Genomic DNA, 27704 nt, shown 5'->3' on the forward strand with positions numbered 1-27704 from the left:
TCAGCCCCCACATCCTGAGGCTGTTCTGTGGCTCTGCTTCTACTCCCTGCGTTACCCTCAGCACAACCGGTGAAAACCAGCTCCCAGCATCACCCTCAGACTGGCCCATGCACAGACCTGGTGGGAAGCAGGGCTCAGGAAGGAAAGGCCAAGCCTCCATCAGAGCCTCCGAGCTGAAGGAGCAGCACACAACAAACACATCATCATCATCTCAAAACAGACCCAAGCACAGCGCTGCAGCGAGTGCCAGAGCCCACATAATGACACCGTGTGGTGCAGGTACAGAGGGGAGGAGAAGAGGAAGAGTGTATTTAAGCAAACAATTTCCTGATGCTGTTCCCCTCCTGGGAGAGCCGAGTACTTAAAATAGATTACACTGTGGGCAAGTGAACCCTGCCCTTCACAGCAGACAAGATGCTTCACAGAAGCACAGGAACTCCTAAGTAGGAAGGGCAGCCCAGCCAGCTCCACTCAGAGCAGGATGGTTCTGAGCTCTCACAGCCTCTCTGTGTAGAAATGTCTTTCTTTACACCAAGTCAGAAGCTGCCATATTCCCATGTCCCTGTTGCCTCTTGTCCCATTCCTGTGCACCTCTAATTGTCCAGCTCCACCTTCTCCACTCTTCCTGCAGGCAGCAGCAAGACCTCCCCTTAACCTCATCTAAAGACTGAACAATCCCCTTCTCTGTAAGGCCCTGGGCTCCATTTCCTAACACCCCCCACAGCAGGAGGTACAGAAGCATCACAAATAAGTGAAAAGGGCAAAAAGGGAGTTGGGAAGTGAGTGGGCAAAGGCTGTGGGACCTGTCCTGATAGGAACCCTGCCACAGTCTCCAGGGTGACTGAGGCATAAAGCTAGATGCTGAGTGTGGTAGAGGGAAGAAGGAGCCTGGCAGAGCAGTGGAGAAGGGAGCAGCCGACTTGGTGCTCTCCTGCCTGCCCTGGCCTCCAGCCCTGCCCCTGTGCTGTATTCCCAAAGGGAAAATCAGAGAAGAAAAATGGACCCCAGAAATCGTCCCAGTCACAGAATCACAGAATCCAAGACTGGTTTGGATTGAAGGGACCTTAAAGCTCATCCAGTTCCAACCCCTGCCACGGGCAGGGACACCTTCCACTAGAGCAGCTTGCTCCAAGCCCCTGTGTCCAACCTGCCCTTGAACACTGCCAGGGATGGGGCAGCCACAGCTTCTCTGGGCACCCTGTCCCAGCGCCTCAGCACCCTCACAGGGAAGAGCTTCTGCCTAAGAGCTCATCCCAGTCTCCCCTCTGGCAGGTTAAAGCCATTCCCCTTGGCCTGTCCCTACAGGCCCTTGTCCAAAGCCCCTCTCCAGGTTTCCTGCAGCCCCTTTAGGCACTGGAGCTGCTCTAAGGTCTACCCTTAAGGAGTAGACTTCTCATACTGGAGTGTCTTGCTACTGGACCACACCAACTCCCACCTGCCCATGTCCCACTGGAATTAACAATAGGTGCATGGAACTGAGTTAAGGGAACACACAGGCTGGGAAGCAAAAGAACCCTGCAACACAGGAGCTGATCACAGAAAACTTCCTCGCGGTGCACCACAGGTTTCATGTGTGACCGGGACAGGTCACTTCACCCAGGCTTTAGTCTCCTCCCTGCACACAGAAGGTGTCACCTTTAACTGTCCCAAGGATTAACTCATGGATGTCTCAGGCACTTGGAGATGCTTGGATATGGAGAAGAACAATGAAAAGAACACCCCCTGGAGAGCATTACCAGCCAGAGAGAAGAGCCAACAAGAAGCACGTTTCCCCCCACCACCACCTCCACACAGCACATGAGGTCCATGGTGTTTATAACACATGTACAGACAAGGTGATCTTTCTGCTGATGGAGACAGAGAGGAGAAAGATACCAAAGATAAGTCTGTCAGGCTATTTCTGAACAGTGTTCCCAAAGGATCTCAAGATCAACTTGCTTCCACTAGGAAGGATCAATAGTTTGCTCTCGGAAAGGCCACCCAAATACTGGGCAATACAACTTTTAGGCCAGAAAAACCACAGATGGGACAGGCTGTGATTTGCAAAGCCACCCCATTTCAGCAGCTCTGTTTGGTGCATGTTTGGATGCTCCTCCTTACCCTGATTCAGGGATCTTGATCTTTCTTGCCCTAGGCTGACACAGATGGACAAGAAATAATGGAGCCATTCTCTTCAGTGCCTTGTAGCCGTCAGTGGCTTCCAAGCAGCCCTCTACCCAAGGATGGGAAGAACAAGTGGAGAGGAAAGCTGTTCTCTCCCATATCCATCTACCTCCCCACAGGAGCTTTGGTCTTTTCCACTGGGATAAATTTCAGCACCAAGTGTGACAGTCCCAGCAGCAGCCCTCAGCCACACAGTGGCTCTGTGCACTGTCACTCTGTTGTCTGGATGTACACGGGGACAGCCAGCATGGTGCAGGGGCTGTCCGAAGCACCCTGCAATTCTGCTAGGGCCAAATTGGACGTGATGCTGTTGGGCTGTCCAGGAACAACGAGGTCTGAGTCAGCAGCTCCTGACCCCCCAACCACGATGGACAGAACAGCGTCTGACTCCTGGAAGGGCTCCTTGTTGGGGCCACCCTCAGGGAGGCTTTCCCCAACAGCCCCGTCCTTCAGCTCTGCCAGCCCCAGCGGGCTGGGGAGGGACAGGCCTGCCTTGCGCCCCCGGGCCACCCGCTTCTTCTGGGGCTTCCTGAGCTGCAGGTCCTTGTCCTTGGGGGAGCCCAGGCGGCACTTGTGGTCCTTCATGTACTTGTGGCGCGTGAAGCCCTTGCTGCAGGTGGGGCAGCGGTACTTGTAGTTGCCGGTGTGAGAGCGCTGATGCTCCATCATGTGGGCTCGGCGGCTGAAGGACTTGTTACAGTACTGGCACTTGTGGATCTTCATTCCTGCACAGAGCATGGGAGGAGAGAGAGCTTGGTTAGAGACCTGCATCCATCAGGAAAACCTGCCCCTCCCCATATGAAGACAGGCTGAGAACATTGGGGCTGTTCAGCCTGGAGAAGAGAAGGTGCGTGGAGACCTCAGAGCAGCTTCCAGTATCTGAAGGGGGCTACAAGGATGCTGGAGAGGGACTCTTCATCAGGGACTGTAGTGACAGGACAAGGGATGATGGGTTCAAACTGACACAGGAGAAGTTCAGGTTAGATCTAAGGAAGAAGTTCTTCCCTGTGAGGGTGGTGAGGCGCTGGCATGGGGTGCCCAGAGAAGCTGTGGCTGCCCCATCTCTGGCAGTGTTCAAGGCCAGGTTGGACAGACCCTTGGGTGAGATAGTTTAGTGTGAGGTGTCCCTGCCTGTGGCAGGGGTTGGAACTAGATGAGCTTTAAGGTCCCTTATAACACAAACCACACTGGGATTCCGTGAGTCTATGACAGCTTCATCTCCTCTTCCAAGGAGATGCTCCCAGATAAAAAGGAGGAGACATTGCGCCAAGCAAATCTGCAGTCAGAAAAGGATGAGTGGACACCTTAGATGTGTGTTTACAACAAGCTAAAACCATAGGTCTTGCCTCAAATGGGAGGATTAAAATACCACCAGAAAAAGTCAGGTAATTGTGACGAAAACACAAAACAATCTTAAACTGTGATTTTGTCCAAGTGTATTTGCCAAGTAAAGACATTTTCACTTTCTTTTTCCTCCCAAGTAGGGGAATGTAGAGTCTGAAACAAACCATCTACTGCATTGTCAGCACAGTCCCAGCTAATCACACTCTGCAGGGCTTTGGACATGACAAGCATAAGAAAAGACTCTTGGTTTTACCCCAAGAGACAAGTCTGAAGGTTCCCTGGGGTATGGGAATAAATCACATCTTTATTAGGAGTGGGAGCATCATCTCTGGGACACAGAGAGATGGGAACCAAATCCCATGAGATCTCCTTTTGAATGTGAGATGGTTTGGGGGAAGAGTGGACAGAGCACTCTGGACACTCATTTGGTAGCAAACACACCAAGTAATGCAGCTCTGCTCCTGAGCCTCAGAGCAGACACTGCCAATGGGTTTATACTGCCTTAGAAAACAGCCCAAAGCTGAGACTCAGCTCTAAATGCAAGCTCACTTCAACAGGTCTGCAGCAACAGAGAGCAAAAACCTAAATCTAGTAAATTCTATTCAGTATTCAGGCCTACATCTGGGAACACTGTACCACAGGCAGTAGGAATTCTCCCAGAGGAAGATACACAATAGCTGTGGTGGTAGAGGGACACTGCAGGGAAGACACCTCTGAGGAACATCCTGTGCTTGTGGGGTTATACAGCAGAGGCACTGCCACAGTTTGCTCTCTTATTGCTCAGGTTTACTCCTGTAACACACTCCTGCAGCACCAGTGAATCCCAGTCACTTCCACTGGCAGAGCTGCACTTACCTGAATGGGACAGGATGTGAGCCTTCAGCTTGTCAGGCCTGTTGAACTCCTTATTGCAGCCCATGTGGCTTCTGTAAGAAGAAATGCTGGTGAGCAGCATGAATCCACTGACATCGATGTATAAACACATCGTGGGCCATAAAGAGATCCACAACCCTTCTCCTTAGCAGCACCCAGATGGGTCCCTTGGTGCAGTCCCCACTATTTCAGCGCTGCTGGAGAGGGGGAAGAAACAAACAGGCTGTACAGGGACACATGGCTTCTGCTGTATTGCACATGGTCTGTGTCTCACTATGAATGCACCTAAAAGCAGCCAGTTCAAGATCCCAGCTGGAGTGTTTTGGAAAGAGCCACAAGGTGGTTGGAGCAAGGGGCAGTCAGTCAGTCAGTCCTGGCTATATCAGAAGGCCCACGGCTGTGCCATGGATTTGGGGATCAGCTCCTAAACCTGGGTTTCTCTGGCTCAAACATTAGCTCCCATGTTGTCAAGTGCTTTTCAAGACATGGCACTTGGGGAGAGCCCATCTCCAGGCAACCCCTGTGCTCTGTGGACAAATACTCCTCTTCCCCCATGCCCCCCAGGTGTAACACACACCCCTCCAGTGAAGGCAGGCTTTATTTTACAGGGCTTATGAACTGAGATGAAATGATGTAGCCCCACAGAAAGTCAATGACAAAAGACCAGGACTTCTGAGTTCCTAGTTTAACAGTACAAAGCATTTCCACCTCCCCAAGCAGCAGTGGATTAGTAGATGGCACACATGTACCATTCCTTCCATATCAAACCTTATCCCAACCCCATTAAGACATGCCACCAGACTGGAGATGCACTACATACGAGAAGGGACATTTGTATTTCTTGAAGGGCTCATGGATCAGCATGTGTCGCTTGAGTTTGTCTTTCCGGTTGAAAGCTGCATCACACACTGAGCACTTGAAGGGCTTTTCACCTGGGGGAAAACAGAGCAAGAGTCAGGGAGAGTCTGGTCACACAGAGCTGCTCTGGTCACTCATAGCATTCACTTGGGCACTCTGCTTCTCCATAAACTTCTCCAAACTTCCCTATCCCACCTGATGGGTAAGTGGATAGATACAATCCACACTGCTCCTGCTCTCCAGAGCCAGCTTCCTGCACTTCCACAACCACAGGCAACGGAGAACCTGTGTGTCCCACTTCTAAGTGGTGCAGCACTGGGCACAAGGCTAAACCAAACCTATACATCTCCTGAGCCCGTGTTACTACAAATGACTCAGTACAGTCAACTCTGTTACCCTGGGTGTCAGGAAAACAGCCAGGGCAGGAAGATGGCACAGAGACAACAGGCACTGTGGTGCCAGGGGGCCCCACAGAATTGTTTGGGTTGGAAGGGACCCTTAAAGCTCATCCAGCTCGGCCCCTGCAGGGGCAGGCACATGTCCCCATACCCGAGTGGATGTGGGCATGCAGCTTGAGGTAGTGCTCCCGGCGGAAGAACTTCTTGCAGATCTGGCACTTGAACTTGCTGCCACCGCCGTGCGTGGGGATGTGGCGCCGCAGGTACCTCTCGCAGGGGAACACCTACGACACAGAGACCAGGCTCAGAGCCAGCAGTGCACCGGGGGCATCACAGCACCCAAACCAGGGGCATCACAGCACCCAAACCAGGGGCATCACAGCACCCAAACCAGGGGCATCACAGCACCCAAACCATGGACATCACAGCACCCAAACCAGGGCATCACAGCACCCAAACCATGGACATCACAGCACCCAAACCAGGGCATCACAGCACCCAAACCATGGACATCACAGCACCCAAACCAGGGCATCACAACACCCAATCCAGGGACATCACAGCATCCGAACCAGGGGCATCACAGCACCCAATTCAGGGACATCACAGCACCCAAACCATGGACATCACAGCACCCAAACCAGGGCATCACAGCACCAAAACCAGGGCATCACAACACCCAAACCAGGAGCATCACAGCATCCAAACCACGGGCATCACAGCACCCAATCCAGGGACATCACAGCACCCAAACCAGGGCATCACAGCACCCAAACCAGGAGCATCACAGCATCCAAACCATGGACATCACAGCACCCAATCCAGGGACATCACAGCACCCAAACCATGGACATCACAGCACCCAAACCAGGGGCACCACAGCACCCAAACCATAGCTAAAAGCCAGCAGCACACACGGGGCATCACTGCTCCTGCACAAGGTGTAGTCTGTACAGAAAGCATAAGAAGCTCACGGTAACTCCTTGCTTAGGAAGGATGCACTGAGAAAACCACTGTCCCCATCCCCCCTGCAGGATCTGCAGTTCCTTTGCTACAGAGGAGCAAGGGACCACGTTCTAGACTGGATTTCAAAAAATAATTTATTAGAATTTAAACCCCACAAAATTCTGCCCCTCAAACTGTGCTGAAGAGAGGATTTCAACCCAAACCTACCCAGGCATCACTGTGGTCCCAGTCACATCACTCGGACATGTTTCTCTTTGGCAAGGACACAGAGCACACATCCAAAAGAGAGGAATGAGGGGGAACCCTGGCAGATTTTGTTCAGCAAATGGGACCAGGAGAAAAGCCAGCACTGTGGGGAGGAGCGTACTGTGCGAGAGGTCAGGGCTGCCATCACCTCTGCCTCTCTGAAAAGGCCCTCACAAGCCTGCCAGTCTGTACTGAGGTAGGAAGGGAGAGGAAAGGGAGCTGAGGGTGCCCTCAGAGCCCTCACTATGTGTCCAGGGCCGGCCTAGGCAGCATCACCCACCTTCTGGCAGTGAGGGCAGGGGAAGTTGTGTGTCGCTGTCTGCAGATGGTGCTCCAGCGCCTCCGGGGTCGAGTACTTATTTACACACTTGACACATCTGGATGTGGAGAGAAAGGATGGAGCCTGTGAGCAAAGCCATGGCTGCAAAGCCCCACACTGCAGGCAGAGCCCAGCCCAGGCACCTTCCAGGTTGATTTTGACTGGGTGGGTTTGGTACAAACAGCAACACCCCCAGCCAGGTGCTCTGAACCAGCAACCCCCAAAGCCAGGTCACACTCACACTCAGCATCCTTCACTAGGGGAGATGCTGGAGAACTGCGTGGAGAAGCCTTTTAACTGCTGCTGCTCTCCCACGTGGAGCACCCAGACCTGAGCACAGATTCCATATTGCTTCCTCATGGAGACAAGCCCTGTGGAATGACTTCACCTTACTTAAAACACCTCCTTCCTTCTTCATTGCACAAAGACAGCAGCTCCCAATGAAGGAGCTGAGTGGGCTCACAGCATAAAAGCAGTGTCACCCATGGCTGGGGCAGCCACAAGGTGACACACTTCCATGTGGGGCCTACAGCATCTAACAGAGCTTCAGCTCCCACCCCACCTCTCCAAAACCACCTGGGCCCTCTCCACCTCACCCCTGTTCTCACCTAACCTGGCAGTATTCCTGCTGGAGACCTCTGCCAGAGCTGAGTGATAATGGGCAATGGGGATGTGCACCATCAACATAAACGCAGAGGCACTCACACATCACATCTGTGCAAACTGCTTTTTCCCCAGACCAGACTAAAACCTCCTCAAACATAAGCAGGGCTCTGATCTCAGAGATCCCCACCAGCAAACTGTAGGGTGAAGCTCTGCAGTGCAAGGATAACCAGAAACCATGGTCTATGCAAGTAGCAGCTATCCCATGACACTCCAAAGTCACTTCAGAATCTTCTGGGCTTCCTATTCTTCCTGTATGTCCTTACAGGTGTTTCAAAAGCTCCAGAGATCTCTTCATGCAACTCCTCACCCTTTCCCTCTACACTACTAGAAAGAATAGACCCTTTCACAGCAAAGGGACAGGAGATCTTCCCTGGGCACAGCTCCTACAGCACTCCCATTGCTGGAAGTGTTGAAGAGGCTGGGCAGGACCTTCCCTGGGTCACTGATCCAGCTGTGCCCATCTCACTCTTGACTGGTGATCAGAGGACTTGCAGTGATGGGATCTTCCCACATAACTGATCCCAGCCTTTCAGTCTCCCTGAAACATTCCTTGCATTCAAAGTGCTTGGCCCCAGCCTGGTTTGCCACCTGGGTGCCCGAAAGAACCATTGATCACAAGGCCCCATCTTCCCTCTCCTGTCCCCACCACTCATCAAACACACTCTGCACCACTCACTCCTACAAGCCTTGTGAGCACGATTGCTACTGTACTTGTACACGGCCACGTCCTTCTTGGGGCTGTGCTGGGGCAGGAGGCTGTGGGAGTACTGGTGCACACCCAGCTCGTACAGGGAGGGGAAGTTCTTGCTGCAGAGGTGGCAGCGGTAACTCAGCTCCTCCTGGTGGCTCTTGATGTGCTCAAGGAAGGACTCCAGCTTCTGGAAGGTCTGAGCACAGGTCTTCACCACGCATTTGTACACCTGGGAGAAGAAGGGAGAGCAACTGGAGTGACACAGCATGGAAACAACAGGGAAGATCCTCTGCCAGCAGCCAGTGGCCTTCCTTTGTGGAAATCACTGCTGCTGGGTCATTTACAGAAAGGGACCACTGTCCCATAACTCACTGTGCTGGAGAACAAAGCAGCACTGTGGCTCCCAGAGCATCCCACCATGCCCACAGCCAGCTTAGTGCCCAAAGTACAGCAAAGAAATCCTGCCCTGCAATCCAGCAGGACACAATGTGGTGGCAAAACATCCCCTTCCTCTGCTGCCTTCCTCAGAGAAAGGGTATCTAAAGAGCACCTCAGCATCAAAATGTGGCTGGGCAGCTCCAGGGGAAGCAAGAGCAGGACCTGCTGGGAGTTGGATGTTCTGCAAACACAGATTTCAGAGCACTGCCCTAAGAAAGGTGGGGATAGGGGTGTCAGTATCCACTGGAGCAGGTGAGAGCACAACACCCAGCACTGACTGTCCCACAACCTGAGAGCTGCCACCTGCACTGAAAGCTTTGATCTTTGCTTCTTTGATGCTTCTCTGTGCACTCAAACCTGCTGGGCTGACTTCTCACTCAGCAGGGTAGAGGCAGTGGAGCTTTCCAAAGCCACCCAGACCACAGAGCTGCAACCCAGACATGCAGAGAGCTGAACTGTGTGGGTTCAGAGCACTGGCAGCTTTACAGAGCAGGAGGCTGAGGACAGACCCTGCGAGCTGGTGCACTGTATGAAGCCCACCCCAATCTTGCCACCAACACAGGCCCCCCTCTGTCCCTACCTGCTCATTCTTGTGCTGTGTCATGTGTGATTTGAGCTGGAAATAGGTGTTGAATTTGCTGGGGCAGAACTGGCACTGGTAAGAGCTGTCAATCAACACAACCTGCTTGGTCTCCAGTTTGCCTCCCTCACTCTCGTCCAGCGGGCTCATGTCTTGGGGTGGTGGTGGAGGGTTCCTCGAGGACTGAGTCAGACCTGGAGAAAGGCAGAGACAGTCACAACACTGCTGCAAGCTGCTCTGCAAGCACCATGCTGCTGAGACATGCCAGGCTTGCCCCTGCTCCAGCTTCTTCCTTCCTTTCAAAGGCAGATGCTTTACGTCAGACAAATCTAACAGGGTGGGTTTAAATACGTCTACAGGTTATGAAGGGCTCTGACTACTTCATCCTCCTTTCCTTAACCCATTCTCTTTTGCCCTGTGAAGCAGTCACCAGAACAGTCCTCCGCCACTGAACCAGAGCCAGGCTTCCTCCCACCTCTGGCAGCAGGCAGGAGGTCAGACCCAGCCAGTAGCTCCCATGATGGCTGCAGAGAGCAGCTCCAGTGGGGCCCTGTCCTAGACATGACCTTGTTCCTCCTATGAGGACCAAGGCCACCCACACAAAGGGTATCCAGACCCCATCTGCAGCAAGGAGCTCTTCTCTGCCTCAAGTGTTTTCAGATGGCTGCTAGGCCAGACCCAGCCCATGTCTGACCTGCACAAACAGCCAGAGCACTGGGCTGTGCTAAGCCACCAGCCTGTCTGGCCACTAGGTCATTGCTGTTGAGTATGGCTGCAGCTGCCAAGCAGTGAAAAGGGGAAGATGCCTCATCACCCTGTCTGTGTGCGCGTTTCTGCACACAGAGTCTGGAGCCACTGTTTCCACCACCACCTGAACCCCATGGCTGGGGGTGCAAAAGGATGCAGCTGACAGCTGCAGTCAAGCAGATATGACTCCCTTCTCTATGTGTGTTGTGAACCCACAGGAGCGATGCAACCACCATACACAGCTCCTATGTCACCTCTTCCTTCCCTGTGAGGAGGTGCAAGGACATGCACGTTCCTCCCATCACTGCTCTGCCCCAAGCACACACCATCCCCAGAACCAAACCTGTGCTCTCCTCGTCCTCAGGCTGGTTGGGATTCAAGGCCATAACCTGCACCGTGATGGAGTTGCGGGAGATGGTGCAGCCCAGGCCTGGAGGCCACACTTTGTGGGTTTGCATGTGCTTCTTCACATTGGACTTCTGGGCAAAGGCTCGGCCACACACGATGCATTGAAAAGGCTTCTCACCTGTGTGGCTGAAGGCAGAAGGCACCACATCAGCAGAGAGAGGGACCAGAGAATGTGGCAGGGTGGCTGCTGCAGGACTGCACCAGGCACCTCAACCAGCCAGACAAGGGCTTTGAGACCTGATCAGCTGGAGTAGGTGGGATGTGAGAGGCCTGGGGAAACCAGCCTGGTGCACAGACACAGCTCCTGCAGTCCAGGGAAGGCAAGGGATTAAAGAAGTGGGAGAGGAAAAGAGCTGTGCAGGAATGTCAGGGCATGCGCTGCTGAGGTCTCCGCATGGACCCTGGGGACACCATCACTTTCTAACCCTCTTTTTCCCGGTCATCTCTCCCTTCCCTACACACATCTATCGTGCAGCCCCCAGACCTCCCTGAATTTGCTCTCCCCTGTCCACAGAGAAAGGTCTTTCCACCCTGCTCTTCTGCTTCAGGAGGATGGAGGACTCTAGCATATGGAGTATGTGAAGAGTCCTGGTTGGGAAGGGGAGGGAAACCACCACTTGGTCCTTCTCATCTGTCCTGAGTTCCGCAGACTCTACTGGGGAGAACTTCGAAGATTTCAACAGTCTCCTGCCAGGGAAAAGCTCTTTATAAGGGTTCCTTCTGCCGACACTTAGCTTGGCTTATGGCCTGCTAACACCAGCAAGCACCAAGGCTGCAGCTTGCTAAGGAGGGAGAGGAAAGCGCAGAGGCAAACAGTGGCGATGCTGCTGCTCCAGTGATCAACTGACAACAGGTTTGGCTTTCAACGTCTCATCAGAGACAAGTCTCCAGTCCCAGCCCATAACCAGCAAGAAGATAATATCCACAATGCAGCCTTCACCTCACGCACTGGGGAGGTGTGCACCCTCAGTACAGCACAGATGCTGGGACATGACAAACATGAAGACTGCACAGGCTCCCTCAGTGGAGCTGTGCCCACCTCCACCCCAGCCATACTGTGGTGGCCAGGTTAGAGGCACTGTTACCTCCTGATGTGCTGCTGCAGGTCGAAGTTCTTGGTAAAGGCCTTGTCACAGTAAGTGCATTTCAGCTTGGGGGACTTGGGCTTGCCTAGAGGAGCAAGAACACACACAGGAATGAGACCATGTGGCAGAGCCCTGTCCCCCTGCATCACAACGCCTTCACCCCAAGACATGTCCACTCAGGTCCAGGAATAAAGGGTTTATGTAAGGGTAAGATCTGCCTGGCCAGACTGGGGAGAGGTTATGGACACAAACACACACTGAACATAGCCTGAGCTAAGTCTAGAAGAGCTAGCAAAGAGGAAAATAGTAGTGCAGGGGGCAGGGCATCCCCTTCAGGCATTAACCACTCCAGGTACCCTTCCAGCTGTGCTATAAAGCACCTACTTTAAGGGCACGCTGGACATTGAGAAAAGACACGGGATTAGTGAGAGGAAGGGCCCCAGTTCTCTCTCCTAGGAACTCACCAACAGACAGAGCACAGGCATAGTTTTTGCATGCAGAAGATCACTCAGTCACATCTTCTGTCTACTCTGATGGAGTATAAACCAATGACAAACAGCAGAACCAGTGGCTGCTCTAGGAATTTTTGGACTGAGAGCTGCAGCCTGCATGATCATTCCCACCTCTGCAAATAAGGTTAAACCACAGAATGCGTATGGTTGTGTCTCCAGAGGCCCAGCCACTGGTTTTCCTTCACCTCATGCCTGGGACCTACTTTGTCACTTACAGCAATGTGCGCATCATGTCAGCAGTGGTCAGGCTTGGCCAGAGAGGATCGGACGCTCCTCCAGCCTGTGATGAGGCATATCCCATCCTGCCTGACCTGGAGACAGGCACCAAAACACCCAACAGGGACAGGTCTGTTGAGCTTTGGGAATAGAGCCTTCAGGGCCAGGCCACATCCAGTCCACCAGCACTTCCTCAAGTTAAAAGGGCCCAAGCTCTAACACCTCACTTTGCAGAATGTCCCAATCTCTGCAGCTGCAGAGATTCAGCACAAGCTTGCCCGTGCAGCAGCCCAGGGACAGTTCCTTTCACATGGGCTCACTCAGAGGCGACACACAAGAAGCACATCCACACTGCCCTGCCCTCGATAGCTTCATTCAGGCATCACGTTCCTCCTCCAGAGCTGCACACCCAGCCAGTGCCATCCCACAGGCCCTGGAGAGCCCATATCATGCTGGTGCCCTGTGTGATAAGCAGGTTAGTGCAGGGCAGGTGCTCTGAGGGCACTCACCTTCCTGCAGCCCGGCCTCGCTCTTGCAGCGCCGACTTTTGACAGCAGAGGTGGAATCAAACCCAACCACGCTGCCTCCTCCTGCACTGGCCAGAGGGGTGGGAGTGCTCTTGGGCTTGAACCCTTGCTTCCCAGGGCTGTACACAGGAGGAGAGGGGTACACAGGACTGTCCACGCATTGGCCGGGTACCTGCAAGAGTGCAGTTTATCAGTGGAGCCAGGTTTGCTGCAGTTACATTGAGCCCTAACCTCCATCTCCAGCAGCACTTGCCACACCAGGCTGAGCCTTCTGCCTCCTGCAAACTGGATTAAGCTTCTGGCTCACCAGTCCAGCACTGTGCCTCTAACTAAAACTAACACCCTGCACAGTGTGCAACTCTCCTGCTGAACATCACAAAGTATCCAGCAGGTATTACAGGACAGCAAAGAAACACCCTGAAGTAGCCATCTAGTCCCTCATTTAGGTCTTATGCCTAGAAGTTTCTTATACCTCCAGAGCAGGTTACCAGGATGATCCCCATTGACCCAGTGGATTCACAACAGCCCTGAAGGCAGGGAGGGAGCTTCAGGCCCTGCTGCCTGCCCTGGCAGGACTGCAGAAGGGAAAGAAAGCACAGGAAAATCTAATGTGGCAAAGCCCAGCTTTTACATCAGCACCCATGTTAGAAAAGGACACATAAAAAAGCATCAGTCTGGGGTGAAATGGTTTAAGGGTGTTTCTGATGCCACCCTGATAAACTACACAGACACTGTGTATCCAACATCCCCATCCATTTCTGACCACTGGTACTTCCACATCAGATAACAGATACAAAGCTAAGTGTGAGAAACCTCTGTCACACCCAGTGGCTCCTGTTGTGAATGGCAGTGCTAACCTGGAGGCTGTGAGCAGCTGATCCACAGGTAAACCCACCCTTGCCAATGCCTCTCCTTAGAAAAAGCCACCTTGCCAAGTTCATTGCTATTTAGACTGAGTTTTGCTCTCCACTGCAGCCTTCAGTGCACAGTGGGTGCTCTGCACCTCTCTGGGAGGTGAGCTCCCTGCCCCTCCCAACACCTGCAGGTATCTCTCAAGCACAGCAGACATTCAGGTCTCTTAAGCCTGTGCCAGCTGAGTCCCCTATCCCTCCTAACTGCCTCTCTTGTTCTGAGAATCCCCATAATAGCATCCTCAGAGCAGCTTCCAGTGTCTGAAGGAGGCCTATGAGGATGCTGGAGAGGGACTCTTCATCAGGGACTGCAGTGATAGGACAAGGGGTGATGGGTTCAAACTGAAACAGGGGAAGTTCAGGTTACATACAAGGAAGTTCTTTACTGTGAGGATGCTGAGGTACTGGCACAGGGTGCCCATAGAAGCTGTGGCTGCCCCATCCCTGGTGGTGTTCAAAGCCAGGTTGGACACAGGGGCTTGGAGCAAGCTGCTCTAGCGGAAGGTGTTCCTGCCTGTGGCAGGGAGTTGGAACTGGGTGAGCTTAAGGTCCTTTCCAACCCAAACCATTCTGTGGTTCTATGATCATCTTGCCAACATCCTTCTGTTCAGTATCTCCTCCTGCAGAAACAATCATTGCCAAATACCCCAACACATATTCCCAGACTAATTCCATATTTCTAGCCCAGGTGACTCCAAAACAGCTTTGCTTGTCAGAAGAGACTCAGGAGGACACAGCCCCTGCGCACAGCCAGCCCCTGGCCTTACCTCCATGGGTGGGTAGGGCTGCATGCCCAGGCCCTGCATCTCCACCGTGCTGTTTGCTGCCATAGGAGCCGGTGCACTGTACACCTCCACCACACCGCTGCCGGGTGGCCCCGGAGGCCCCAGGCTCGGGGGAGGAGGAGGTGGAGGCTGAGGAGGTGGAGGTGGTGGCGGTGGTGGCGGAGGAGGTGGCTGGGACAGGTAGCCAGCCCCAGCATGCATACCCAGGCTGCTCTGAAACCACAACAGGGACACACAGACAAGAGACACAGACAAGACACTGAAAATGCCGCAGCGACAGGTTGGAGGGCTGATCCATCACACACATCCCCAGTCCCAGTTCAAAACAGATCCTGAAGGAGCAGTGATGATGTCCTGGCACAACTGACAGGTTGGACCAGACTGCTGGCTTGCAGAGGCCTGGCATGACCTGCCAGTAGACACTGTCTCCTCCACAACCCAAGTGCTCAAGCCCCACTGCTGGGTTTTTTTGCTTTTAAAGCTTTAATCCTTCTGGTTCCAGAGAACATTGTGAGAGCATGGGGAGTGTATACAGCCTGGCCAGCCATATGGAGAACCCAAACCACCCATCTCGGGCAGAAAGAGATCCAACCACTGTATGGGGGCTCAATAAAAAGCTGGAGAGACCACGTTACAAAGGTCTGAGCATCCAGCAGCAAGACCACCAGGAGAGGACAGGCCCTGAAGCTGTCCTCTCATTTACCCTCCCTGAGCCTGGCTGTCACATTGGAAGGTGCCCAGGGTTCAGGTTGACAACATGGCTCTGAGGCTGTGCCAGCACTGCCCCATGCAGAGGGAATCCCCTGCCTGCCCCTTACCTGCGCCGGGGGCTGCACCGCCGGCATGGGCTGGTCCAAGGATGTGAACGCAGACATGGCCGACATGAGCACCTCATCACTGACCAAGATGTTCCCCTGCACCAGCGTCTGGATCAAAGGTGATGGGGGAACCGTGATGTATGTAGAAATTTGCTGAAAGAACAAAAGAACACGTGGTTGAGCAGCAGTCAACCAAAACCCATGACAGCGCTGTTTCCTGGGCCTGAGTCTCGGCTTTCACAGCCTCTGGTCACCACATGAGCCACAGTAACCATCTACAGCTCCCTGCTGAGTCCATGGTAATTTCAGGCAGTAACAATAAGGCAGCTCCAGAAATACTCTTCAGAAAAGGAGGTAAAATATCACAGTGGTCACGGGCTACAGTTCAGGTCAGGGTTATTAAACAAGATGTGCAGGACACAGTGGTCACAGACAAGCTCAGGCCTTTCCTGGGTGCTTCCTCCCAGCCAGGGAAGAAGGAGAGCTGAGGGAGGCTGCTCTCGTTGCAGATGGTGAACATCAGGCTCTCCTCTTCAGACTGGAGTTGGATTAGAGGAGGGGAGGAAGGCTATTCTGTTTGCTGCATGGGCACAACCAGTGCCTGCAGCCCTGGGCAGCACCAGCCACTGAACTTGAAGAAACCAGTTGGTTTGAAAGCACTCTGGAAACCACCACGCCTGCACACACAGTACATGTCATGCACAAGGGACTCACTTCTGAGAAGTCTGTTGGGAAGAAGAGTTGCTTCAGAGAGGATATTCCCCCAAACACTTGTCACAACACATTATGTGGGCTTACTTGCCGGAAACTGAGAGAAGGGATGCAGGGATGAAGCTGCCAGACATTGCCCCCCTCTTCTGTCCATAAGCCAGACCATGGCCCAGAGGACAGCAAGGGCCATTCCACCCTAAGCACTGCACAGCAAGCACCCAGGCACACGGCTGGGCTGCCAGGCTGTGACACGGGGGCTCTCCAGTATAGCAAAAGTCCAGCTGTAGCACAAACACAACGTGAAACCCCTCCTGTCCTGAAGGAGGGGCCATCAGACACTTGTGCTGGAGGACACCTCATTGCAGAGGACCAGGCAGCTTTAATCATGAGGTCAAAAGCCAACAGGACCACAGCTGAGCCTTCTAGGAAAGAGGTCATAGAATCACAGAATCACAGGCTGGTTTGGGTTGGAAAGGACCTTAAGATTACCCAGTTCCAAACCCCTGTATGGACAAGGATGCCTTGCACTAGACGATGTCACCCAAGGCTCTGTCTATCCTGGCCTTGAACACTGCCAGGGATGGAGCATTCACCACTTCTCTGGACAGCCTGTTCCAGCGCCTCACCACCCTCACAGTAAAGAACTTCTTCTGTATATCTAATCTTATACTCCCTTGTTCCAGTTTGAACCCATCACCCCTTGTCCTATCACTACAGTCCCTGATGAAGAGTCCCTCTCCAGCATCCCTGTAGGCCCCTTCAGTTACTGAGGCACCACTGGATCTAAATACATCATCCAGAGATCTCTCCCACTCCCAAACCCCAGCAACAGCAGCAGAACCTATGCCTGCAGCATGGTACCTGCCGGCTGGCACCCGGAGCCTGCTGCACTGACGTGATGGACGGGGTGTACACGCTGTTGGTGGCCAGCGAGACGGTGGAGAGGGAAGAGGCACTGCCCTGGCACTGCTCCCTCTTGTGGGTCATAAAGGCAGGCAGCGAGTTGAACTGCTTCTTACACTTCCCACAGAGGAACACGTCTTCATCATCTGCAATCAAAAGGACCAGGTCACTGCTCTGGGCTTCCTTCTGCAACCCCCAGTGCTACACATGCCAACCACAGCCACAGGAAAAGAGACACTTTGGATCTTAGCACCTCAAGGGCATCATCATCAGGACAGATCAGCTGCAAGGGGCACGCTGTTCCTCCTTCCTGATCCCAAGCCCTTTCTAAAGCCAGCTGATGTGATTGAGCCCATTCCAGCCCTGCTCCCACACATGAGACCCACCATCTCCATGGGACAAACTGAATCCCGTTGGCTTTCTCATCCCAAAGACATGAACAACCTGTAGCACTCTCTGCTTTTACGCAAAACAGGTTCTTCCAAAGCACCTGCATTATGTTGGCTGAGGCAGATTTGATTACTCAAGGTTGCTCAAAGGAAGAGAAGTAACTTGGATCAGGGCAGAGCTGATGGCACCTTGTGTCCAAAAGCCACCCATCCCCAAGACTGCTCATCTTTGGTGCCTCTGCTTAATGTTAGAAGCAGAAAGAAGACAACCCAGTTACCACGTCCTAGATGACACCTGCAGGTTACCAAACCCCACAGGCACACACCATTGGCACTGGATCCAGTCAGACCCACAAGGCTGTACCTCCCATCTGATTCACAGCCCAAAGCAGAACATTTTTGGGGACACAGATAATAGCTGCTCCAGGGAGCAAGTCGGTACCACCCAGCGAGTCCTGGTCAAGCACTACCAGTGTTCATGTGCACATAAATGACCAGTTCCCATATGCAGTCCCACAGATGAGCTACTCAGTGCAGCTGTACCTCCCAGAGGACAAGGAATGGCTCATTAAACAAAAAACGTGAACAGTAACAAGCACTAGTGGCAGGAGAGTGGCTGCTCCCTCCCTTCATGCCTTTATTGGAAGCATATGGTCAAGTCTATTGTCATGACCATGCCCAACAGCATCTCTGCTAACTTGGGCACTTGCCCCCTTGCTCCTGCTCTGCCCAGTTCTGCTGAGGGCTCACAACACTCATAGCTTCACCCTACACACACAGCTCTTCTGTTGACTGTTCCAATAGTCAGAAATGCACACTGCAGCCCTGCTGCCCCTCTTCTCTCCCCAAGTGCTACCAGGACTGGACTCACCCATGGACTGGATGGCAGCAGAGGAGTTGACATTCTGAGCAGACGGATCCGCCACACCTCCTTGACCATCCAGTAAGGACTGCACAGCCAGCACTGTCTGGTTATCCATTCCTGCAAGGAGACACAAGCATGGATGGTAAATCACAGGCTGAACATGGAGCACTCACAAGCCATGGAGGGAAGCTGCTCACTGCCTGCTGCTGTCTTCTCGCAGAGCCGCTCTCACCTTCTTGCCCCCTCTACACCACAGCATTCACTGTCATCCTAAAGCAACACTCCCACCTGCCTCCATACACTCCTTTGATACGATAAGAAAAGGGAAGAAGGGCAAGGAAAGCCAGAAGAGGGCCTGTTTTCAGACATCTGCTGCAGAGAGGAAGGATGCTTTCAAGCACTGGCTATGAAAAGAGCTGAGAAATTGCTATTTGGAATGCATGGGTCAGATGGGCAGCCTGGGAGAACCTGCCTGGGGACAGAGTGTGATCACAGAATCACAGAAAAGTTAGGGTTGGAAAGGACCTTAAGATCATCTAGTTCCATCCCCCCTGCCATGGGCAGGGACACCTCACACACAACTGAGCTCAGTGAAGACAAAACCTCTGGTGGCAGCAACTCTGTTCCAGCAGCAGTGTTAGAAATGTCCCCCGGTTTTCTAGACCAGTGTTCCCAGATCTGATCAGACATAGGGCTACAAATACAGGAGGATTTAGATACAGCTTTAGGAAGGACTAAAGTGTGGGTTCCTGGGAGAGATCGTGGGGGGGGACCCACTCAGCCACCGGCTGCCAGCCCAGCCTGGGACATGTGGAAGAGCAGGGTCCCACTGCAGGAGGGGGTTCCTCCATGAGCTCCTCTCAAGCAGAGGTGCCAGTTGCTCTCTCTCATTCCCATTTCCCTTGGGCTCCAGCAGAGCACACACTCCCCCAGCCACATTTGGTGGCAGAATCAGCTCACTCGCTTTGGCACAAAGGCTTTTCACTGCAGCTAAAATGTTCTAAAGTATTGCAGAGAAATGCAGGCAATGGGAGGGCTCACGCAGGGAGATCACCCTGCCAGCAGCATGTGAGCCAATGGGTCAAACCTGGCACACTCCTTTAGAACTCAGACGTAGAAGAACCTGATTATGGGGTGAAAAGGGTGGGTTTTATGCATCACTCCCCCCTACCATTTCTTTATGACAGGGAACCCATGGATAAAACAAGGAGCATATCAGGGTTGCATGTTATACCTTGCAAGTTAAGAGACAAAAAGTGCAGGGTTCTTAGGCTGCTTTTCATTTCTCCAAGATCTTTGCAAACCAAAGGTGCAAAGCTCTGAACTCACAATTATGGGCCACAGTAAAAAGAAAATCAGCTTGAACACTTCCAACCAGTGAGGCGAGCACCATTCCTGATGAGAGGTCACTCACCCAGCACCAGGAAGGACAGTGAAGTGCCCTAACAGATCACAGCATAAAGGAACCAGCATTGCAGTTCCTCTGGTCACCTGAACACTTCTCCTGGACAAGCAGGATGTTACCTTCCTGACAGGGAATCTGTATAATCCACAGCATTTTAAAGGTAACCTAAATAGTCATTTCTCCTGCACCTCCAGTGTGAAGCAAGCACCATCAAGACTGGGAACACCTTTCTGATCACTAACGACAGGCTGCAAACACAGCACGTGCCCTGGGAGAGGGGAGAGCCGCATTCTGCAGTGCAGGGAGCAGAGGGCACAGGCAGCTGCAGACCACACCACACCATAAAACCACCTCTGTGCCTAAGAGAAGCCTTTGACACAAATCCCAGCAAAGCTGCAGGTCCAGTTCTGCAGCCTCGGCTGGTGCAGAGCTGCAGCCAGCCCTGCAGGACAGCACAATGCTGCTGGAACACCCCTGAGTGCATCTGCTCCCACCCCAACCAAAGGCCTGCTCTAAAATGCACCTCCTCTTGTACAGATCACCTCCTGGCAACTGCACAGGCAGCAATGCAGGCTCCTGTTGGCACATCCCAACCACAGAGTGAAATGGAGCAGCTCCTCCTCAGCAGGAGTGAGCTAGCAGGATGCAAAAGGACAAGGGGGGGTCCAAAGTTCAGGTTCAGTACATTATGGGAACAATTAAGAACAGTTTGCATCAAGAATTCCACTCTCGTTGTGCCCAGCACTGGACAACTGGGTTTCCTTCTGGCACACAGCCACATCTTCCAAGTGCTAAAGTCAGATGATTGCAGGAAGAAGCTTGAGGAGAAGCCAAGCTCTAAAGACAGGCAAGAGCAATGCAGCAATGCTGCCAGTGTTACATTCAGTCTTCTGCTGGAGAGGATGCCCAGGACCACAGAAATCTGTTGCTCCTTATCCATGTGGCAATCCATGCAATGCCCACCGAGTCCCTGCAGCTTCATGGGGCAAATGCACAATCCACACTCAACACAGAGGGAAACCACATCCAGGATTTAGTAACCCATGAAGACAAGCAGAGATACACTGATGCCATTCACAGCCATCAATGGGCTCCAGGAGAAAGCTCTGGATTGATCCTGCATGGACTGCAGCCAGCACCAGCCTGTAGGACGCTCTTCACAGTCATGAAACCTAAAGCAAAAGTCATCTCATCTGGCAGCAGCAGAGTCTTTCCCCAGAGCCTGTCAAGAACTGGGTGATTTGGGAAGCCAAGACAAAAGCACAAGATCACTGATTTGTGGTTTTCCCCTTTCAGATTTCTCTCAGAGATGAAACAAGAGTGTCCGCTCCACCAGGCACTGCTTCCCTCTTACACTCACAGTGTCATGTACAGAGCTCCGGGTGCTTCAGTAACAGGCAAAAGGCACCTCTGCCTCCAGCACCTGCTGAGAACACAGCTGCCAAGTCACCACTGACCTGTGGTCACATCAACACACACAAACTGCTGCTAAAAGCTACCAGTTGTGGGCTGAAAAGGAATAAATACACTTTTTTTTCTTCATCTGCTCCAATGTTTTGTTCTCCTGGATCCTGCAAGAACCCCACACAATGAGGAGCAAGTGTGCTGGGCTGCACCCCCAGAGCGTGAGCAGCAGCTCAGGGAGGGGATCCTGCCCCTCTGCTCTGCTCTGGGGAGACCCCCCCTGCAGCCCTGATCCAGCTCTGGGGCAGCACCACAAGAGGGACCTGGAGCTGTTGGAGCAAGGCCAGAGGAGGCCATGCAGATGCTGCAAAGGCTCTGGATGCAGCTCTGCTCTGGAGCCAGGCTGAGAGAGCTGGGCTGGGTCAGCCTGGAGAAGAGAAGGCTCCTCAAGGGGAGACCTGAGAGCAGCTCCAGTGCCTGAAGGGGCTGCAGGAAAGCTGGAGAGGGGCTTGGGACAAGGGATGTAGGGACAGGCCAAGGGGAATGGCTTGAACCTGCCAGAGGGGAGACTGAGATGAGCTCTTAGGCAGAAGCTCTTCCCTGTGAGGGTGCTGAGGCGCTGGCACAGGGTGCCCATAGAAGCTGTGGCTGCCCCATCCCTGGCAGTGTTCAAGGGCAGGTTGGACACAGGGGCTTGGAGCAAGCTGCTCTAGTGGAAGGTGTCCGTGCCCATGGCAGGGGTTGCAACTGGATGAGCTTTAAGGTCCCTTCCAGGCCAAACCAGGCTGGGATTCTATGCCTTTGAGAAGAAAACAGGGAACCTGATTCTACACAGAGACCGGTCAAATGCACTGAGTAACCTGACAAAACAGAAGTATTTCTTCTCTGCTCCTGTTTCTGCTGTGATGGCAGGTGCTGTTCGCAAACCACAGGGCGACCATACCAATGCAGAGCCTTCCAGTCAGCAGTCGCCCCACAGAAATTGGAATACCCGTGTAATCCAGCTTAGGAAATAAACCCCGTGTGAAGCAGTTTTCCTCCAGAGAGGCTGACGCTGAGCTCGGTGTCAGGGTGCCACACACTAGCATCCCTTCGGATGGCACCTGCCCGTGACACTTAACTGCGGTGAACCCGAGTGCAACGCCTTTGCCCGCAGCAACACACGCATGCAGGAGCCAGCACCCACCCGGGGAGCCCCGGGATGCGGGGAGGACGGGGGGACCCAGCATGCAGGGCACGGGGGGCTGAGGGATGGGGGTGCCCGGGCTGCTCCCGTTCCCTGGGCACAGACAGGGAGCGCCGGGCACGGAGCGATGGGAGGCGATTGGGAGCCCCTGGCACGGGGCCGGGCTGGTTCAGAGCGGGTCCCCGCGGTGAGCCACGCGCTGCCGGCGGGGGCCGCCCGCTGCGGTCCGGTCCCGCCCCGCCATCACCGCCGCCGCGCGGGGCCGCTCGCGCCGCCCGCCTGCCCCGGGGCCGCGCCGGTGCGCGCCGCCGCCGCTGCTGGGGAGGGGCGGGCGGGGAGCGGGGCACGGCCCCGCGCTGCCGGGAGCACCCCCGAGCCGCGCCGCGCCAGGCCTCAAGGGGCGGCTCCGCCGCCGCCACTCGCCCGGCGGAGGCAGCGCGGGGAGGCGGCGGCGCGGGGCGGGCGCGGGGTGAGCAAAGGCGAGGCGCATCCCCGGTGCCGGCCCGAAGCGGCCCGGCTGGGCCCGGCGGCCCCGTTACCTTCCAGCGCTTCGAAGATCGCCGGCGGCGGGGATCCGCTCCGCGCCCTGCTCCGCGCCGCCAACGCGCTCCTGCAGCAGCGCCGGTATCGCGCCGCGCTCGCCGTCATCAAGGGCTTCCGCAACGGCGCCGTGTGAGTGCGGCGGGGCGGGGGCGGGGAAGGTGCCAGGACCGGTGGGGGATGTCTCGGTTCTCTCAGGGCCTCGAGGGCCGCTTTGCGCTCTCCTCATCTGTCAGGAGGCCGGTGCTCCTGTAGAGGAGTTTCGGGAGAAGCGTTTCCGTCTCCCTTCCACATAAGTGGGGTTTCAAATGGTTTTAGGGTCCCCTAAGGACCCGGTATACCTGAATGTGTTCTGTGTATGCCCGTGGCTACACAGGGCCTGGGGTTGGGAGTGCTGCTGCGTCTGGGCTGCCTCAGAAGTGACATGTAACAGCTTAGGTAGCGTCTTTTGGCTGTCAGTGGAATAGAAATACAATCATAGCATTGCGGTCTGGTCAGTGAGAAACTGAACATGAACTTGTGCTAGGCTGCACCCCCAGAGCGTGAGCAGCAGCTCAGGGAGGGGATCCTGCCCCTCTGCTCTGCTCTGGGGAGACCCCCCCTGCAGCCCTGATCCAGCTCTGGGGCAACAGCACAAGAGGGACCTGGAGCTGTTGGAGCAAGGCCAGAGGAGGCCACGGAGATGCTGCAAGGGCTGGAGCAGCTCTGCTCTGGAGCCAGGCTGAGAGAGCTGGGCTGGGGCAGTCTGGAGAAGAGAAGGCTCCTGAAGGGGAGACCTTAGAGCAGCTCCAGTGCCTAAAGGGGCAGCAGGAAAGCTGGAGAGGGGCTTTGGACAAGGGCCTGTAGGGACAGGCCAAGGGGAATGGCTTTAACCTGCCAGAGGGGAGACTGAGATGAGCTCTTAGGCAGAAGCTCTTCCTGTGAGGGTGCTGAGGCGCTGGCACAGGGTGCCCAGAGAAGCTGTGGCTGCCCCATCCCTGGCAGTGTTCAAGGGCAGGTTGGACACAGGGGCTTGGAGCAAGCTGCTCTAGTGGAAGGGGTCCCTGCCCGTGGCAGGGGTTGGAACTGGATGAGCTTTAAGAGCCTCTCAACTCAAACCAGTCTGGGGTTCTATAATGCAAAAATGCTGATATATGTATTTGCTTTTGCAGTTATGGAGCAAAAGTTCGTGCCCCACATGCCCTGGTGATGACTTTCCTGTTCAAGAGTGGAAGGTATGACCCTAGTTCTGTGCTTTTGTATTACTGCTTAGAATGCTTTCATCCAAACTTTCAATTTTTCATGCTTCATAAGGGCTTAAACAGCAGAAAGATGCATGAGCCATGTTCTTAGTCTGTTGTTCTGACAGCTAAGCAGGGCAGCTCGTATACACACCAAATACATGCAGTGAGCCACTAATAGTATGGTTGATGAGAACCAGTGGACAGAAGAGAAATTAGCAGATGCAAACAGCAACAATCTGCTGTCAGCTCTAATAAGGGAAGCCAAACCATAGCAGTGCATGTTTTGGTTTTCCCCACTTATGCCAGAAGTTTACACCTAGGCAGTAATCAAAGAAAAGGCTGCTTAACTAGTCATGGAATTGGACAGAAGCACCGTCACAGTCTAAGAAGAGCTGTATTCTGATGAATTCCTATGTATTTTATGAATTTGCTGTATTTCTAGTCATAGATTTAGACAGCAGCACAGTCATGGTCTAAGTCGGCTCTACTCTGATGAATGAGCCAGAGGTGAAGGGGTTTCTGCTCCCTCACCAGATGTTCTATGGGGTGCCCGCGCTGTCAGTCCCTGTCAGAGGGGCAGTGTCCAGGCTGGGGGGCTGCAGTGGTCCTGCCTTTGTGCCCTCCTAATTGTCTGTTTCTTTCCTTCAGTTTAAGAGAAAAATTGAAGGCGATTGCTCAGGCTACGTACACTCATTCCCGGAACTTGGCATATTTTGTGTTCACCTACAAGGGGCTGATGGCGTTGCAGTCCCGACTGCAGGGGAAGAAAATCCCATTTCATTCCTTCTTTGCAGCCTGCATTGGGGGTTGGCTCGTGTTTGGTGACAACAACCCCATCAACAGCCAGGTAAATGTGTTGGTTCAAAGTTTCCTTGCCCAAAAGCCCCAAGAGATGGATGGTCATGTGCCAGGAAGTGACTGCTGTAGCCTGCCATGCGTCAGGGGCTCTTACAGTGTAGAGTTACTCTTTTACCACATTCCTCTTCACACAGGTTCTTGTTTTGGCTGCTTTACACTCCAGTTGTAGAGGTGGTTGTGTGTCTCTGTGGAAGGTGTATGCAATGTGAGCACTAAAAGCCCAGCTTTACCTCTAGAGCTGCACTTGTAAGCCTAGGAAGGCAGACAGGCACACAATCCAGAGCTGTTGGTTTCCCCCCCCTCCCCGTCATCTGGGCTGTGGTAACCAACTGTGTGTGCTCCTGCTCTGCCTACTCACAGGCTAAGCCCTTTACTGTGAATGCTGCAGGTCCAGAGCACAGTCAGTTCCTGAGCTACACTAGCATAGTTAAACAAAAGCTGCTCAGGGGATGTTTGATTGAAAGCTGGTTGTTGGCACAGTCACAGGTTTATCAGTCAGTAAAACACACAGATGTAGCTTAATCAAGTGTTTTACTTATGCAGTGCCCTGCAGGAGGATCAGTCAGGCCGGGGTTTAGGATCTGTCCACACTTCTGAGTTTGTCCCTGCCTGAGAGGTGACCATAGCTGCTCTGTGATTGTTACATCAGCAGCAGCATCTGAGGTAACAACTGATCAAGGACAGAAGTTGTGCAACTGCAAAGATGTATGAAGTGTAACTTATCTATTACTAAATTAGAGCCCAGGCAGAGAAGTAGGATTTGGAGGACAGAGACATCTCCTACTAGAAAGATTGCTTGATACATGAACCTACAACATGTTTGCCTTTAAGCTGGGTAAACTGTTTCCACCCCTCTTAACAGCCTTATCGCTTCAACATCACTCAGCCTGGCCAGTGTCCTGCTCAGGGTGCTTACCTCATGCTGTTTGGGTTTTCTCTCATGCAGATCATCATGTACCTTCTGTCCCGGATCCTGTTTGGCCTGTCTCGGCTGGCAGTGGAAAAGGGCTATATCCCACAGCCAAAGCAGGATCCATTTCCACTTGTTGCTGCTCTAATCTGGGGCACAGTTCTGTGGCTCTTCGAGTATCACCGGCACACCCTGCAGCCCTCCCTGCAGTCCTCCATGACCTACCTGTATGACGATAGCAACACATGGCACGACATCTCTGACTTCCTCATTTATAACAAAAGGACAGACAAGTAGGTGGGTCATTGTAAAACATCTCTGAATGGGATGGCACCTTCTGGCAGCTAAGGGAAAAGGTTCTTCTGTTGCTCCTGACTGGTGATTTAGTTAAACTAACAGCTATTAAGCAGAGTTGCCTGTTGTATCCTGGCCAAAGTGTTCTGATCAGACTTTTCTTGGCTCTGTTTAGAGCGAGTAAATGCCCTCCAGAAACTTGGTGCAGTCTTTTTTAAGGGAGGCCTTATTTTCCCCACAAGAATAGCTTTGGGGCTTTTTTAAGAGACTAAATATACTTACAAAATAACAGCCTGACAGTATGTCTAACCATGAAAAACCATTCTGGGATCATCTGACTGCTCACTGTGCTCCCCATAGTGGGAGGGGGGCAGGGACCTGCTCACATCTCAAAGCAAAACTATCATTTCTTGATTTCTGTGGCTGACTGGCAGTCTTGTTTAAGCTAATCCAAGGACAATGTGTGCTTCTTAAGAGGGTTTTTCTGCAGTTTGCCCTCAGGGAGACATTAAGATTTTGGAGGAATAAAACTGTTAACGTTGTCTGGTACGAGCCTGGGAAGTGGGGCTTGGAAAGATTACTTTTGTTTGGTTTCTTTCATGCACTTGGGCTGAATCTGTCCCTCTGCAAATGCACTAATTAATACCCTGTCATTATTTGAAACTTATTGGTAAAGTTTTTAAGAGCTGCTTGAACTAAATACCAAGAACAGTTACACAACTCGGGCTGCTCTGGAAACAGGCTGGAGCCCATTGCACACCTCAGATAGCACCCTGGTGCTTCACATGTATGAGTGAGCAACACTTGCAACAGCACTTTTCTTTAGGTGGAAGATAAGCACATGGGTTTCTTGTAGGGCCAGAATCTGCCCTCCCCAGCAGTGGCACATGTTAGTGGTAATCAAACTTGAACGTACCTGTAGTTTGTTGAGTCCACGAGTGAATAGATGAGTGAATCTTCCTTGTCAAAATACCCTGCTGAGCCCCAGGAGTAGCACAGCACACACAGGGCTGGAACAGGAGATCAGCCAGATAGCTGGGAAAGGACAAAAGCTATTACAATGAATACACTAAAACTGTTAGTGCAGAGCATTGCTCTGCCATATAACACTAAACTATTCACTCAATAATGTACATTAAAATAACTCCTAATGCACTGAGGGTTTGTGGTGGTATTTCTAAGAGAGCACTAAGTTCCCTGTGCCAACCATTCCCTTGGCTCAGCCAGGACTGTTTTGTTTGCTGTCTCCCTACCCATCCGCTTTTCCATCCTGACCTGGCCACGGCATTTCATCATCCCACTGATGCTGTTCATCATCTTTTGCAGTCTCTGTACCCTCCAGGCTGTAGCAATTGGTTGTGTTCAGTGGTGTGACTGAAATGATACCTTTTAAGTTCAGGTAGCTTCTGAGTGGAAACTTTTCCATTTCCTCTTAAGTCATTTTTCCTTGTCCTAAGCCCTTTTA

The 27704-nt window shown here is 53.1% G+C and overlaps 2 protein-coding genes across 2 annotated transcripts; one reads left to right on the forward strand and one right to left on the reverse strand.

The window, feature by feature from the left end:
* Positions 1-1798: 1798 nt before the first annotated feature.
* On the reverse strand, positions 1799-22974 carry ZNF341 (zinc finger protein 341). Its single transcript, XM_057432357.1, has 15 exons — positions 22954-22974; positions 18426-18536; positions 17124-17311; positions 15552-15704; positions 14716-14946; positions 13020-13209; positions 11783-11867; positions 10633-10823; positions 9543-9736; positions 8545-8753; positions 7129-7225; positions 5788-5920; positions 5201-5312; positions 4363-4433; positions 1799-2888 (listed from the first exon to the last, which is right to left on the reverse strand). Exons 2-15 carry the CDS (start codon positions 18532-18534, stop codon positions 2374-2376), a joined length of 2478 nt encoding a protein of 825 aa, XP_057288340.1. The 5' UTR covers positions 18535-18536; positions 22954-22974; the 3' UTR covers positions 1799-2373.
* PXMP4 (peroxisomal membrane protein 4) lies at positions 22542-26816 on the forward strand. Its single transcript, XM_057432388.1, has 4 exons — positions 22542-23086; positions 24106-24168; positions 24826-25024; positions 25982-26816. Exons 1-4 carry the CDS (start codon positions 22542-22544, stop codon positions 26240-26242), a joined length of 1068 nt encoding a protein of 355 aa, XP_057288371.1. The 3' UTR covers positions 26243-26816.
* Positions 26817-27704: the final 888 nt, after the last annotated feature.

This window comes from Pezoporus wallicus, unplaced genomic scaffold, assembly GCF_028554395.1.
Source record: "Pezoporus wallicus isolate ANWC-B61680 ecotype Strahan unplaced genomic scaffold, APGP_CSIRO_Pwel_v1 contig_8090, whole genome shotgun sequence".
Lineage (NCBI taxonomy): Eukaryota > Metazoa > Chordata > Aves > Psittaciformes > Psittacidae > Pezoporus > Pezoporus wallicus.